This window comes from Xenopus tropicalis, chromosome 8 (genome assembly GCF_000004195.4).
Source record: "Xenopus tropicalis strain Nigerian chromosome 8, UCB_Xtro_10.0, whole genome shotgun sequence".
Lineage (NCBI taxonomy): Eukaryota > Metazoa > Chordata > Amphibia > Anura > Pipidae > Xenopus > Xenopus tropicalis.
This window is the reverse complement of record NC_030684.2, coordinates 139547776-139563978: the sequence shown is the minus strand read 5'-3', so window position 1 is coordinate 139563978 and position 16203 is coordinate 139547776. Positions and strand designations below refer to the sequence as shown.

Genomic DNA, 16203 nt, shown 5'->3' with positions numbered 1-16203 from the left:
TCATTTAACCATTAAATAAACCCAATAGGGCTGTTCTGCCCCAATAAGGGGTAATTATATCTTAGTTGGGATCAAGTACAGATACTGTTTTATTATTACAGAGAAAAGGGAATCATTTAACCATTAAATAAACCCAATAGGGCTGTTCTGCCCCAATAAGGGGTAATTATATCTTAGTTGGGATCAAGTACAGGTACTGTTTTATTATTACAGAGAAAAGGGAATCATTTAACCATGAAATAAACCCAATAGGGCTGTTCTGCCCCAATAAGGGGTAATTATATCTTAGTTGGGATCAAGTACAGGTACTGTTTTATTATTACAGAGAAAAGGGAATCATTTAACCATGAAATAAACCCAATAGGGCTGTTCTGCCCCCAATAAGGGGTAATTATATCTTAGTTGGGATCAAGTACAGGTACTGTTTTATTATTACAGAGAAAAGGGAATCATTTAACCATTAAATAAACCCAATAGGGCTGTTCTGCCCCCAATAAGGGGTAATTATATCTTAGTTGGGATCAAGTACAGGTACTGTTTTATTATTACAGAGAAAAGGGAATCATTTAACCATGAAATAAACCCAATAGGGCTGTTCTGCCCCCAATAAGGATTATTTATATCTTAGTTGGGATCAGTTACAAGCTTCTGTTTTATTTCTACATAAAAAAAGGAAATCAGTTTTAAAATTCTGAATTATTTGCTTATAATGGAGTCTATGGGAGATGGGCTTTCCGTAATTCGGAGCTTTCTGCATAACGGGTTTCCGGATAAGGGGTCCGATACCTGTACTACCATTGCTACTAATAATAATACTGGACAACTACAGTAACACATTTAGGGGCAGATTTATCAAAACGTGAGTGTAGAGCTTAATAGATAAAAACCCACAAAAAAAGTGCATTTATCAAGTAGTGATTTTTTTCTTTCACCCATTGATAAATATGCTTCAAAAATCCCATAGGAATGAATAAAAGGTCGGTGAGTTTTTATGTATTAAGCCCGAAACTAACATTTTGATAAATCTGCCCCATAGTTTAGCTGACCTTCACCAGGTAACCTAGCTGAATAGACAGATGCTTGACTATAGATTCCATATTAACCAATTATTTTAAATTTCCATTTTTCTTTCTAATATAGCACAGTCCCTTCTACTTGATGGTAACTAAGCTGCATGAATCCATATTGGTGGTAAAGCAATTCTATTGGGGTTTTTATGTTTAAATGCTTTTTAGTAACCTTTAGGTGATCCAAATTACAGAACAAATCCCTGGAAAACAATCATTCTGGATAATAAATCCCCATATCTGTAAGCTATATCACTAAAGTAAAAATGAAATACAGGTATAGGACCTGTTATCCAGAATACTCGGGACCAAGGGTATTCTAGGTAAGGGATCTTTCCGTAATTTGGATCTTCATAAGTTAAGTCTACTAAAAAATCAATAAAACATGAATTATACCCAATAGGATTGTTTTGCATCCCGTAAGGGGTAATTATATCTTAGTTGGGATCAAGTACAGGAACTGTTTTATTATTACAGAGAAAAGGGAATAATTTAACCATTAAATAAACCCAATAGGGCTGTTCTGCCCCAATAAGGGGTAATTATATCTTAGTTGGGATCAAGTACAGGTACTGTTTTATTATTACAGAGAAAAGGGAATAATTTAACCATTAAATAAACCCAGTAGGGCTGTTCTGCCCCAATAAGGGGTAATTATATCTTAGTTGGGATCAAGTACAGGTACTGTTTTATTATTACAGAGAAAAGGGAATCATTTAACCATGAAATAAGCCCAATAGGGCTGGTCTACCCCCAATAAGGGGTAATTATATCTTAGTTGGGATCAAGTACAGGTACTGTTTTATTATTAAGGAGAAAAGGGAATCATTTTACCATAAAATAAACCCAATAGGGCTGTTCTGCCCCAATATGGGGTAATTATATCTTAGTTGGGATCAAGTACAGATACTGTTTTATTATTACAGAGAAAAGGGAATCATTTAACCATGAAATAAACCCAATAGGGCTGTTCTGCCCCAATAAGGGGTAATTATATCTTAGTTGGGATCAAGTATAGGTACTGTTTTATTATTACAGAGAAAAGGGAATCATTTAACTATGAAATAAACCCAATAGGGCTGTTCTGCCCCAATAAGGGGTAATTATATCTTAGTTGGGATCAAGTACAGGTACTGTTTTATTATTACAGAGAAAAGGGAATCATTTAACCAGTAAATAAACCCAATAGGGCTGTTCTGCCCCAATAAGGGGTAATTATATCTTAGTTGGGATCAAGTACAGGTACTGTTTTATTATTACAGAGAAAAGGGAATCATTTAACCAGTAAATAAACCCAATAGGGCTGTTCTGCCCCAATAAGGGGTAATTATATCTTAGTTGGGATCAAGTATAGGTACTGTTTTATTATTACAGAGAAAAGGGAATCATTTAACCATTAAATAAACCCAATAGGGCTGTTCTGCCCCCAATAAGGGGTAATTATATCTTAGTTGGGATCAAGTACAGGTACTGTTTTATTATTACAGAGAAAGGGGAATCATTTAACTATGAAATAAACCCAATAGGGCTGTTCTGCCCCAATAAGGGGTAATTATATCTTAGTTGGGATCAAGTACAGGTACTGTTTTATTATTACAGAGAAAAGGGAATCATTTAACCAGTAAATAAACCCAATAGGGCTGTTCTGCCCCAATAAGGGGTAATTATATCTTAGTTGGGATCAAGTATAGGTACTGTTTTATTATTACAGAGAAAAGGGAATCATTTAACCATTAAATAAACCCAATAGGGCTGTTCTGCCCCCAATAAGGGGTAATTATATCTTAGTTGGGATCAAGTACAGGTACTGTTTTATTATTACAGAGAAAGGGGAATCATTTAACTATGAAATAAACCCAATAGGGCTGTTCTGCCCCAATAAGGGGTAATTATATCTTAGTTGGGATCAAGTACAGGTACTGTTTTATTATTACAGAGAAAAGGGAATCATTTAACCAGTAAATAAACCCAATAGGGCTGTTCTGCCCCAATAAGGGGTAATTATATCTTAGTTGGGATCAAGTACAGGTACTGTTTTATTATTACAGAGAAAAGGGAATCATTTAATCATGAAATAAACCCAATAGGGCTGTTCTGCCCCAATAAGGGGTAATTATATCTTAGTTGGGATCAAGTACAGGTACTGTTTTATTATTACAGAGAAAAGGGAATCATTTAACCATGAAATAAACCCAATAGGGCTGTTCTGCCCCCAATAAGGGGTAATTATATCTTAGTTGGGATCAAGTACAGGTACTGTTTTATTATTACAGAGAAAAGGGAATCATTTAACCATGAAATAAACCCAATAGGGCTGTTCTGCCCCCAATAAGGGGTAATTATATCTTAGTTGGGATCAAGTACAGGTACTGTTTTATTATTACAGAGAAAAGGGAATCATTTAACCATGAAATAAACCCAATAGGGCTGTTCTGCCCCCAATAAGGGGTAATTATATCTTAGTTGGGATCAAGTACAGGTACTGTTTTATTATTACAGAGAAAAGGGAATCATTTAACCATTAAATAAACCCAATAGGGCTGTTCTGCCCCAATAAGGGGTAATTATATCTTAGTTGGGATCAAGTACAGGTACTGTTTTATTATTACAGAGAAAAGGGAATCATTTAACCATTAAATAAACCCAATAGGGCTGTTCTGCCCCAATAAGGGGTAATTATATCTTAGTTGGGATCAAGTACAGGTACTGTTTTATTATTACAGAGAAATATACACAATTAAATGGAGCACTCACTGACATATATAGGTGACGAAAGGTCAAATTTATCCAGGTGAGATTCAGTCCCTTAGGAGAGTCTTCCTTGTCTTTGTCTTTGAGGAGCCAAATGTTGACTAAATATAACTTTCCCATGGAAGAGTGCTCCATTTATATTTGCTTAAAAAAATCTACATATATTTACATGCCACTGTGTGTGTGTACACCTTCCCTACAGTCTTTTAGAGAACTGATCTTACCACTTCTTTGTGGTGCTTCAGGAACTAGACAGAGATTGGGGACATCTCCACCATCTATTTATTTTCTCTTATATTTAATGAATTGTTAGCACTGGTTCTTTAGTTAATTGTTTACAGTGGTAATCACAGAATTTCAAGGCACCAGCACTTTATAACAGTTGTTAATGCAATTATTTGTAATTTGATATCATGGTGGGGTATTAAGTTACATTTATTGCACCCGTCACTTTAATTAATCAGGAGGAACAGCAAATGCACTAGTCACTTTGGTCAAATTTCGATAAGGTGGATGCAATCTGGCAGTAGGACTTTTTTCTAGAGAGATCAAGCTAATTGGAGCTAATTTACTCTTTCTCTTTGTATTGGTCAAAGTCCTTAGTAAATACACCTTGATGTAAGTAAGGAACTTGGGGATCTAAGGGTGCAAAGTAATCATTTGTTTGAAGGTAAATTATTTTTGCTAGATTGGTATGAAATCAGTTAGCCAAAACCACTGTAAGGCAACAAGAATGAGCATTTAGAATGTTTTAATTCCATCCATGGCACCTTGCAGCAGGATCTTGGCCAACTGGCAATCTGGGCAGCTAAGTGGCAGATGAGATTTAATGTGGATAAATGTAAGGTCATGCACCTGGGATGTAAAAATATGCAAGCCCCGTATACCCTTAATGGGACTGCACTAGGCAAATCCATAATGGAGAAGGACCTTGGGGTCCTTGTAGATAATAAACTTGGCTGTAGCAAGCAATGCCAGGCAGCAGCTGCAAGGGCAAACAGGGTACTGAGCTGTATTAAATGGGGCAGAGATTCACAGGAGGAGGGGGTTATTCTTCCACTAGTAAGGCCCCATCTAGAATAGAAGTATTACAGTGCAGTATTGGTCTATAGTGCTCAAACAGGATATTATTGAATTAGAGAGAGTGTAAAGGGCACTCAGTTATGATTATGCTGAAGAAGGTTCTTAAGGGGGCAAATAAGAATCTAATTATTTATTTACCATTAGGACCCTCCAGCAGACACAAGGGCATCTATAACATCTATCCTTTAGATACAAAGGAGGTTCCTTAATATTCTTAATATTGGTAAAGGATTTGTTACAGTGAGAGCTGTGAGGTTGTGGGATCCCCCCCTGAATCAGTGGTACTGGCTGATACATTATATAGGTACAAGGAAGGGGAGTTACAGGGGGGGCTGTGAGGTTGTGGGATCCCCCCCTGAATCAGTGGTACTGGCTGATACATTATATAGGTACAAGGAAGGGGAGTTACAGGGGGGGCTGTGAGGTTGTGGGATCCCCCCCTGAATCAGTGGTACTGGCTGATACATTATATAGGTACAAGGAAGGGGAGTTACAGGGGGGGCTGTGAGGTTGTGGGATCCCCCCCTGAATCAGTGGTACTGGCTGATACATTATATAGGTACAAGGAAGGGGAGTTACAGGGGGGGCTGGGAAGTTGTGGGATCCCCCCCCCTGAATCAGTGGTACTGGCTGATACATTATATAGGTACAAGGAAGGGGAGTTACAGGGGGGGCTGTGAGGTTGTGGGATCCCCCCCTGAATCAGTGGTACTGGCTGATACATTATATAGGTACAAGGAAGGGGAGTTACAGGGGGGGCTGTGAGGTTGTGGGATCCCCCCCCTGAATCAGTGGTACTGGCTGATACATTAGATAGGTACAAGGAAGGGGAGTTACAGGGGGGGCTGTGAGGTTGTGGGATCCCCCCCTGAATCAGTGGTACTGGCTGATACATTATATAGGTACAAGGAAGGGGAGTTACAGGGGGGGCTGGGAAGTTGTGGGATCCCCCCCCCTGAATCAGTGGTACTGGCTGATACATTATATAGGTACAAGGAAGGGGAGTTACAGGGGGGGCTGTGAGGTTGTGGGATCCCCCCCTGAATCAGTGGTCCTGGCTGATACATTATATAGGTACAAGGAAGGGGAGTTACAGGGGGGGCTGGGAAGTTGTGGGATCCCCCCCTGAATCAGTGGTACTGGCAGATACATTAGATAGGTACAAGGAAGGGGGGTTACAGGGGGGGCTGGGAAGTTGTGGGATCCCCCCCCTGAATCAGTGGTACTGGCAGATACATTAGATAGGTACAAGGAAGGGGAGTTACAGGGGGGGCTGGGAAGTTGAGGGACCCCCCCCCCTGAATCAGTGGTACTGGCTGATACATTATATAGGTACAAGGAAGGGGAGTTACAGGGGGGCTGGGAAGTTGTGGGATCCCCCCCCCTGAATCAGTGGTACTGGCAGATACATTATATAGGTACAAGGAGGGGATGGATGGGTATTTAGCAAGTGAATAGCTCTAAGTACAAGTGAATCCAGAGACTGATCTGATGCATCTTAGAGTCAAAAAGGATTTTTTTCACTCTGAGCAATTTTTCCTCCTCAGCTAGCAGTTAGGTGGGTCTTATTTAGACATAAAGGTTCAGCTTAATGGGCATGTCCCTTTTTTAACTTACTATGTTACTATGAATGCCTTTACACAAGAGCAAAGGAAAAAGCATCCTGGACAATGTAATTACAGGATATTTTTTTCATGAAAAATTGTAATGATATTTCTTGAAATCGGTTGAAGAGAAAATAATCATATAATAATCAAAAGGCTTTTTGAAATCTAATTACACTTACAGTACTTTTGTCCCACCCTATTTACTAATTAAAGAACAATTACGTTTGTTTTGACAAAATGAGTAAACTCATAGTGAATACTACATATGTTATAACCGTTCAACAAAAATAACCTAAACATCTTCCCCACTACAGATTCAATAATTACCCTATAATTAATTTTCAGTAACCATAACTCTAAACAACATAGTTACATTTTAACCCACATTCAACCCGTATCTTCTCACTTGTTATATAAAACAGTTTCCAACCCATAACCGCTACTTTCCATTCTTAGCAATCTATTAGTTTCTACCTGAGTCTTCTAAACTTTCCGCCTCGAACTTTATTATTCTTGTGTGGCATTTCTTACATTCTGGGCAAGCTTGTTAGCCCACATAGGTGTTGACTTTGACATTTGCTTATTTTAAAAGACAACAACTATTTACTATAGATTTCTGTAAGTTTAGAACCTTTGTGATGATAACCACCCCAAATAATCTATGAATCTGCTGAACTAATAGACGAGTTGGCCAATACTAATGGACAAGATTTTTTCACCTCAGCAGAATGGTGTTTGACTTCTCAAAGCGCATTCTACTGAACTGAAACATGTCTGCACTGGTGAATGTGTCAGTTAATTAAAACACTTTCCTTACCCTTGGAGCCTGATTCATGATTGCTTGAGCCTCGGGCTGATCTTGAATGAACCACACCTTAAATACAGCTGGGGGATCAGTATGATCCAGTATCTTGGCTAAACCAAAATCTATACAGTAGAGCAGTGATCCCCAACCAGTGGCTCGGGGGGAACATGTTGCTCCCCAACCCCTTGGGTGTTGCTCTCAGTGCCCCCAAACCAGGGAGTTATTTTTGAATTCCTGACTTGGGGGCAAGTTTTGGTTGAATAAAAACAAGATTTCCTACCAAATAAAGCCCCTGTAAGCTGATAGGGTGCATAGAGGCTACCTAATAGCCAATCACAGCCCTTATTTGGCTCCTCCATTAACTTTTATGGTGCTTGTGTTGCTCTCCAAGTCTTTCTGCATTTGACTGTGGCTCACGAGTAGGAAAGGTTGGGGATCCCTGTAGTAGAGGGAGAGGGCATTCATTCAATTATCCTCAAAGTGTGTTTGGCTAATAAAAAATGTGCAGAATTGTGGCTATGATTAATATCCTGTTTATATATATTTTGTTAATTTCCCATACTACAGGAAGCTACCTTTACTGACCTCCTGTTGGCTTGGGGCAAAATGTTGGAAGTAATAATAACAACCCTATTCTGTAAGTACAATTTTTTATTGTTTTTACCTGATCCGGCATAATCATAGTATCATATGTCTTCCTTATTTCCATTAATGGCAAAAAACCCTGCTCCTGTAGGAATGACAACCAGCAGTTCACACACTCAAATGGCACACAAACTATGAGCAATCATGCAACACAGTAACTTTATTGGCATGTCCAGTATCACATCAATCAGGCAACTAACAGATGTAGACACACACAGCTGTACAATATCCTACACATCTTGTATTCACAGGTAACCACTTAGCTTAAGGTTAAGGCTCAGGTGGGTTCTCACACTTGTCTCCAGTCCCTGGGAATCCCTGTTCCCTACCTGTCTCAGCAATCCGACACTCCCTGTGGTGCCCCTTTGCTATTCTGACCAGGCATTTTTCACTGGCAGACCTCTAGCCCGAAGCCCATCAAATCCTCTCACTAGACTATTTTTACCCTCTTTGGTCCATATTTTGTGGAAGATCCACTGGGAAAACTTTTCCCTCTACCCTCCTGGTTGGGCAATAAGTGGCCCATGCTAGTCTACCTGACTCCACTTTTCTCTTAACTATTCTCAGCCTGCCTCTATTCCCGTATGTCTGGTCTTCTTCTCTTGCTGTGATCTGGTCTTTGGCTGTTCCATCCCATAAAGACACTGAATCCTAGGTTTGGTTTCCCTTTTTATATCCTATTTGACTTGTTTGTGAATCCCCACTCCTGGCTCTCCCTAAGCTGATCAGAAAACCCTGTACTACACTGATGAGCCCCAAGAAGGGCGAAACCGGTCTGTAGTTGGGAATCTGATCAGCTATTATCCCGGCTTCTGCTTTAATAACCCAGTGGGTGAGCTTTAGCCTATAGGATAAACCCATGTAAATGGGATTTTTTTTTAGGAGCCTTAAGGAATTTGTAACCAGAATGCCTTTGGTCTATTTTGCATACATTTGAGACAGTCTTCTCAACCGTTTTGACTTGTTCATTAATCCCCACTCCTGGCTCTGCCTAAGCTGATCAGAAAACCCTGCACTACACTGATGAGCCCCAAGAAGGGAGAAAGCGGTCTGTAGTTGGGAATCTGATCAGCTATTATCCTGGCTTCTGCTTTAAACCCAGTGGGTGAGCTTTAGCCTATAGGATAAACCCATGTAAATGGGATTTTTTTTTGAAACCTTAAGGAATTTATTCCCAGAATCCCTTTGGTCTATCCTATTACCTCTAACATTCCCTATTGACTGGTGGTCAGCATTACACTACACTTATTTTTCCTAACTATACTGCCACCCATTGGTTACATATGCACATAACATTCTATGTAAAATAATTTTATACTGCCACCTACTGGACTTTTAACAAAAGACATGCAAAAACAACACACAATATACAATCTCTTCCAACCTTACAAGCACATATCCCTTGTGTATATATAAGAAGATGTGACAGTTGGAGTATCCAATTTGGCCACCTCTGTTTTTCTGCCAGAGCAGCAAATGCCTTTTGCTATAGGCTTAAACATGATAGCCATTGCACTGAAGCTAAGCTAAGATTAATCCAACACTGTTTACTGTTCTTAAGTATCTTTCAAGAACATTTCTGCTGAAGATTGTACTTGGCTATGTCTATCAGTTTACCTTTGGCATAGTTACAACAGGCAGTTATTTTGTTGGGCTGTTCTCTTAAGTATCTGTGATATATATATATATATATAAAGTAAATGTGATTTACTATAAAATACCTAATCAATAAAGAGAACTAATTAATGGGTATCTGATTTACTGAATATCCATGTGAATAAATATATACATTACAAGCAATAGGTAATTGTTACCAATTGTTAAAATGAAGAGCATAACATGTTCTCTAATATTAATTTACTTGAAATGAGAATAAATAAAAATGAAATACAAATGAAATAAGCCTCACCATGGCCACTAACATCACTACAGTTACAGTAATATAGTAATAATAAATAGGCAGAATGTAAAAGAGCAATAAAATTCAGTTTATGAATTATATTTGAATAGCAATAGAGGAATGTTTTCTCTTGTTTTATCATCAATAAGTTAAAAGTAAAGTGACCATTTTCTTGTACATGCAGCTCTACATTTATTTCCACTATAACAGAAAGTGATATGTTCTTTTGAAAGTAAGTCATATAAGTATCTAAATACATCCGTTTTTGTTGTGGCTAACGGGCTGATCTAATATTTAATAATGGATTTTTGAACTGTGGAAAATTAAATAATGCGACGAATAAAATCAACTAGGTGTGGTTGTCTTTTTCTCTTATAGTTATAATAATAAATATTATAATAATTATAATATTATTATAATATAATAATAATATTATTATAATAATTTCCCAAGAAATACTCAGCAAACATATGAACGGGTCCAATTTCAAGGTCATACGGAAGGAGATTTTTTTTTTAAATCTTTCCATATCTATTCATAGCTTTTATTTTTGGCCATGATTTTTTAAATCTGGGCTTCCTATACACCAAGGGGCAGATTTACTAAGCAATTTTGAGATAAAGTTGGATTTTAAGTTTGGACTTTTAGATAATTTCGAGATTTATGAATGGGTTTTCGCCAGAATTTGATTTTTTTCTTATTTTTTTTCAAAAATAACTCCCATAATTTGTTATTTATTAATGTTTAGTTAACTTTTTTTTGTAAAATAAAAATGTTGGCAGGTTTGATCTGTTGATTACCATTGAGTCCTATGGAGGCTTAGAATTGTACAGAAATAGAATAGTCGGTGACAATCTGTCCTTGGCACATTTTCAAGAACATTATTTTCAGTTTTACCCAGCTTCAAGGGGAACTTAATCCCCTCATTGGTTTCAGTTTCACCCAGCTTCAAGGGGAACTTAATCCCCTCATTGGTTCCTATTTCACGCATTTTCAAGGGGAAGTTAATCCCATCATTGTTTCCAGTTTCAAGTGAAACTTACACACATTATTGTTTTCCAAAAATGAGTGCAAATGCTCCTAAAATGGCTGCTGGAGCACTTCCTGTTTGGGAAAAATAAAGAGGATTCATGGAAACAAACATGCGTTTAAACTGAAAATTTTCAACTTGAAAAATTTGGGATTTTCAAATGTAAACTCGAAATTTTTGTATGACAGATTCAAGCATTATAATGACATTTTATAAATACAGCAATGATTGAGTTTTATTTGACTTTATACCATGTCGATTTTATATGACTTTCACAGCCAGAAAAAAAAATCAAAATATATATATATTTTTGTTTTTGTTTTTTTGTTTACATTTTTTTTTAAATCTTGTTATTTAAATGGCTTTGATTGATTGGAATAATTCAGGAAAATATCACACAATGCCCAATTCCTGCTGAATAAGAAAAGCAGACATCAGCCAGTGACACACAATGGTTGTATGAAATTGCAGTTAAACACAATTATTATTTTCTGCAATAACTTTAATTTTTTTGTCACTTTTTTGTTTTTCAAAAAACTTGAATTTATTCATTACTAATTGTTTTCTTCCTTTTCAAGGAAACTTTTTTTTCTTCTGGGATAAACTGGATGTAGCTTGCTCTGGGTCAACAGAACCTTCTAAAATCAGAATAATTTGATTGAAAGGTTTAACTCGATCTTGTATCTTTTAAAAGCTCCTAAATTACTGTGAAGCAAGTGTGATGGAAACAGGGTGCATAAATGCTGCATAGTTGTATTTTTTTTAGAATTGCGCTTATTACTGTGTTTCTTATTACTACATCCTATATTATTTACCCCAGGTAAGATATCTCTATATTTATGTTTATATTACTAGGTCATTGTCTCCTTTTTACAGCAAGCTTCACTGAAACATCAGGTAAGATTTCGTTAACACAAATAATAATCATGAAATTATTATAACGTTGTTGTGTATATGGGTCCATTTAAAAATGGATATTTTCTCCATAAGCAAATGTACTGGGTGACTTATTTTACCTTTGTATAAACGACTACACTACTGGGAGCAGTCGCTTGAAATTACATTTGTGGGATGCAGAATTCATTTAGTGAGTAGTGATGAGCGAATCTGTCCCATTGCGCTTCGCTGAAAAATTTGTGAATCTTTTAAAAGAAACACGAAACGAGGAAAAATTTGCGAAACGGCAAAAATGGTGCGCGTCAAAAAAAATTGTTGCACGTGTCATTTTTTTGATGAGGGAGACACATTTTTGACCCGGGCATCATTTTTTGGACGGTGGTGACAATTTTTTGATGCGGCGCAAATTTTTCCACAGCAAATTTTGTCGCCAATTTTGCTAAAAAATCCACCAATGGTGAAACGGGGAAATTTTTCCACAGCAAATTTTGTGGAAACGTGGAAATTCGCCACAAATCCATGCCCGGCAAATTATTTCACCCAAGACTATTAATGAGGTTTGACGGGCCAAATGCCCCAGTGGATGAAAGTCTCTGCCTGCTACAAATAATATATGTAGCAATCTGAGGCACATCTGTGCTGTGAATTCATATGGGGCAACAAAGTTCTTACGACAACCTGTGGGATGTTGTAAAGTTGAAGTTTCTATGTTAGATCTGCAATTTAAGAGGTTGAAGTTTCATAGTTTGGAAGAGTGTAGATATTGGTGTTTTAGATTTATGTTATAAACACTTATATATTAGTTTATATATCAATATCATTATTTGTTTAATATCAGTGAAAGAAAGATGTTAGAGCAGGACACAGGCACAGAACAACTGCAATTGTAGGAGGATTTTAGACATTAATACCAGAGATCATTCTATTGGCTTGGGTATGACTATGAAGATTTTCATTCATCCAGGTCATGGTATATCTAGTATAAGTAAATCTAGAGCAACTGGACTTGTTTAGTAGTCATTGAAGACGTTTCACTACTCATCCGAGCAGCTTCTTCAGTTCAACTGACTGGTATGGGAAGCCCTCAGCATATGTACTCTTCCACTAATCCAATACAACTGACTGGTATGGGATGCCCTCAGCATATGTACTCTCCCACTAATCCAATACAACTGACTGGTATGGGAAGCCCTCAGCATATGTACTCTTCCACTAATCCAATACAACTGACTGGTATGGGAAGCCCTCAGCATATATACTCTTCCACTAATCCAATACAACTGACTGGTATGGGAAGTCATATATACTCTCCCACTAATCCAATACAACTGACTGGTGTGGGAAGCCCTCATCATATATACTCTTCCACTAATCCAATCACAATGGACTGGTAGGGGAAGCCCTCAGCATATATACTCTTCCACTAATCCAATACAACTGACTGGTATGGGAAGCCCTCAGCATATGTACTCTTCCCCTAATCCAATACAACTGTCTGGTATGGGAAGCCCTCAGCATATGTACTCTTCCACTAATCCAATACAACTGACTGGTATGGGAAGCCCTCAGCATATGTACTCTTCCACTAATCCAATACAACTGACTGGTATGGGAAGCCCTCAGCATATGTACTCTTCCACTAATCCAATACAACTGACTGGTATGGGAAGCCCTCAGCATATATACTCTTCCACTAATCCAATACAACTGACTGGTATGGGAAGCCCTCAGCATATATACTCTTCCACTAATCCAATACAATGGGCTGGTATGGGAAGCCCTCAGCATATATACTCTTCCACTAATCCAATACAACTGACTGGTATGGGAAGCCCTCAGCATATGTACTCTTCCACTAGTCCAATACAACTGACTGGTATGGGAAGCCCTCAGCATATATACTCTTCCACTAATCCAATACAACTGACTGGTATGGGAAGCCCTCAGCATATATACTCTTCCACTAGTCCAATACAACTGACTGGTATGGGAAGCCCTCAGCATATGTACTCGTCTATTAATCCAATACAACTGACTGGTATGGGAAGCCCTCAGCATATGTACTCTTCCACTAATCCAATACAACTGACTGGTATGGGAAGCCCTCAGCATATGTACTCTTCCACTAATCCAATACAACTGACTGGTATGGGAAGCCCTCAGCATATGTACTCTCCCACTAATCCAATACAACTGACTGGTATGGGAAGCCCTCAGCATATATACTCTTCCACTAATCCAATACAACTAACTGGTATGGGAAGCCCTCAGCATATGTACTCTTCCACTAATCCAATACAACTGACTGGTATGGGAAGCCCTCAGCATATATACTCTTCCACTAATCCAATACAACTGACTGGTATGGGAAGCCCTCAGCATATATACTCTTCCACTAATCCAATACAACTGACTGGTATGGGAAGCCCTCAGCATATGTACTCTTCCACTAATCCAATACAACTGACTGGTATGGGAAGCCCTCAGCATATATACTTGGGCCTTAGAATGCTCACACAGAACAAGGAATCCATCTGTCACAGTATCCCTAGTGCAAGGTTAAGAAAGTCACAAATAGTCTCAGAAACGCCAACTGCACAAATACCATTTGGGACACTGCGCTGATGTAGAAAATTTATTTTACCAGAGAGATTCCTTTTGGGGCTATTGTGCTGAGACAGTGAGACACTTAAGCCTTTCCTAAGGATGGACAGAGAGACACAGTTATGCTAAAACAAGGCTAATGATTGGCTGCCATGGGATCATCCCCATGTAGGAAGAAATGGTTAAATGGCAGCATTTTGTATTGGAATATGTTCCTTCAAGTCCTTACGAGCTTTTTATCCAATACATTAATGTTTAAACAAATCTCTGTCTGTGTAGGAGCTGCTGCGAGACCTGTGATTTTCTTCTCCCCAAACTGGAACCCAATATCGGAAGGGGAGTCTGTAACTCTGAGCTGTAATGTGGCTCCTACTGCCCATGGGAACCTGGGATATTCCTGGTACAGGTATGGAGAGCGGATACCTGGGGATCAGCAGAGACTTGTCATTCAGGCTGCCAGAGTGACAGACAGTGGGAATTACCAGTGCCAGGCCGGTGCCAGTGAGAGAAGTGACTCTGTTAGACTGGATATCAGAACTGGTGAGTTTTAAAAAAGGTCCAAAAATCCCCAGTTTGGAAAAGAAAGATTCACCTATGGTTGTTATACATTTTTTTTTCCAGATCTGCTCATCCTGCAGGCGCCCCCTGCTGTTCATGAAGGGGACTCCCTGTCTCTCAGGTGCCACAGTCGGCCTGGATATGTTACAAGGAACCCAGTATTTTACAAGGACAATAAGCCCATTGGGCCCCCAGTCAGTGGCTCTGAGTTACAGATAGGGAGAGTGAATGTTACTGTGTCTGGAACATACGGATGTGAAAAAGATATATATTATAAATATAATTATCACACATATTCTGCTAAACAGTATATTTTAGTCTCAGGTAATGGAACCCAATCCAATGTCATATTCAGTGCAGTCAGACAGTAAGGGACAGAATTATGAGTGTTTGAGCTTATAGGTGGTAAACTTTTTCTTATTTAAAAAAAATACCTCAGCTAACAAGGATTTTTCCCCCCCAAAACCCTGTATACACTGTAAGGCATATAGATGGATAAGAAGAACAGGATTTAGGAACTGTTGGTGATTAGTGTCATTGGTGTTTGGGTGTAGTAAGGAAAAGCTTCAGGCAATTCTATAGAGGACCATGTGGCTTACATAATAATTCCCATTATTTTTCTAGAGCTGTTCAGTGCCCCACAAATAAAAGTGAGTTCAGATCAGATGACAGAAGGAGATCACATGACCATAACATGTGACACAGAGCTCCGCCCACACAGAGCGACTACAGAGCTGCAGTTTGCTTTCTACAGAAATGGGCACAATGTGCAGGGATTCAGTTTATCCAACCAATATGGAGTCCCCTCAGCTCAGCTGGAGGATTCTGGGATTTATACCTGTGAGGTACAAACTCCAACCGGCAGTGTGAGGAAGAGGAGTAATGTGGGACATATCCACATACAGGGTGAGTATAAATGATTAAAACAATCTGTTAGACTAGAAAGATGCATAAGTCCTCTATAAATTCATAATCACCTTTACAGAGTATCTCTCGTAGCAGGTTTCATTTGGAAATGTAATCCAAAGCATTGAACTATATATTTTCTTTTCTAGAGCTTGTCTCTTACCTACACATAAATGTGAGCTCAGATCAGGTGACAGAAGGGGATCACATGACCATAACATGTGACACAGAGCTCCGCCCACACAAAGCGACTACAGAGCTGCAGTTTGCTTTCTACAGAAATGGGCACAATGTGCAGGGATTCAGTTTATCCAACCAATATGGAGTCCCCTCAGCTCAGCTGGAGGATT

The 16203-nt window shown here is 38.6% G+C and overlaps 1 protein-coding gene across 1 annotated transcript in view; it reads left to right on the top strand.

The window, feature by feature from the left end:
- The window catches only part of LOC100496508 (Fc receptor-like protein 5), a 297411-nt gene that overhangs the window by 145583 nt on the left and 135625 nt on the right, over nt 1-16203 (top strand). The window contains 1 exon segment of the mRNA XM_031891836.1: nt 15572-15853. Within this exon segment, the coding sequence (XP_031747696.1) occupies nt 15572-15853 (282 nt within the window).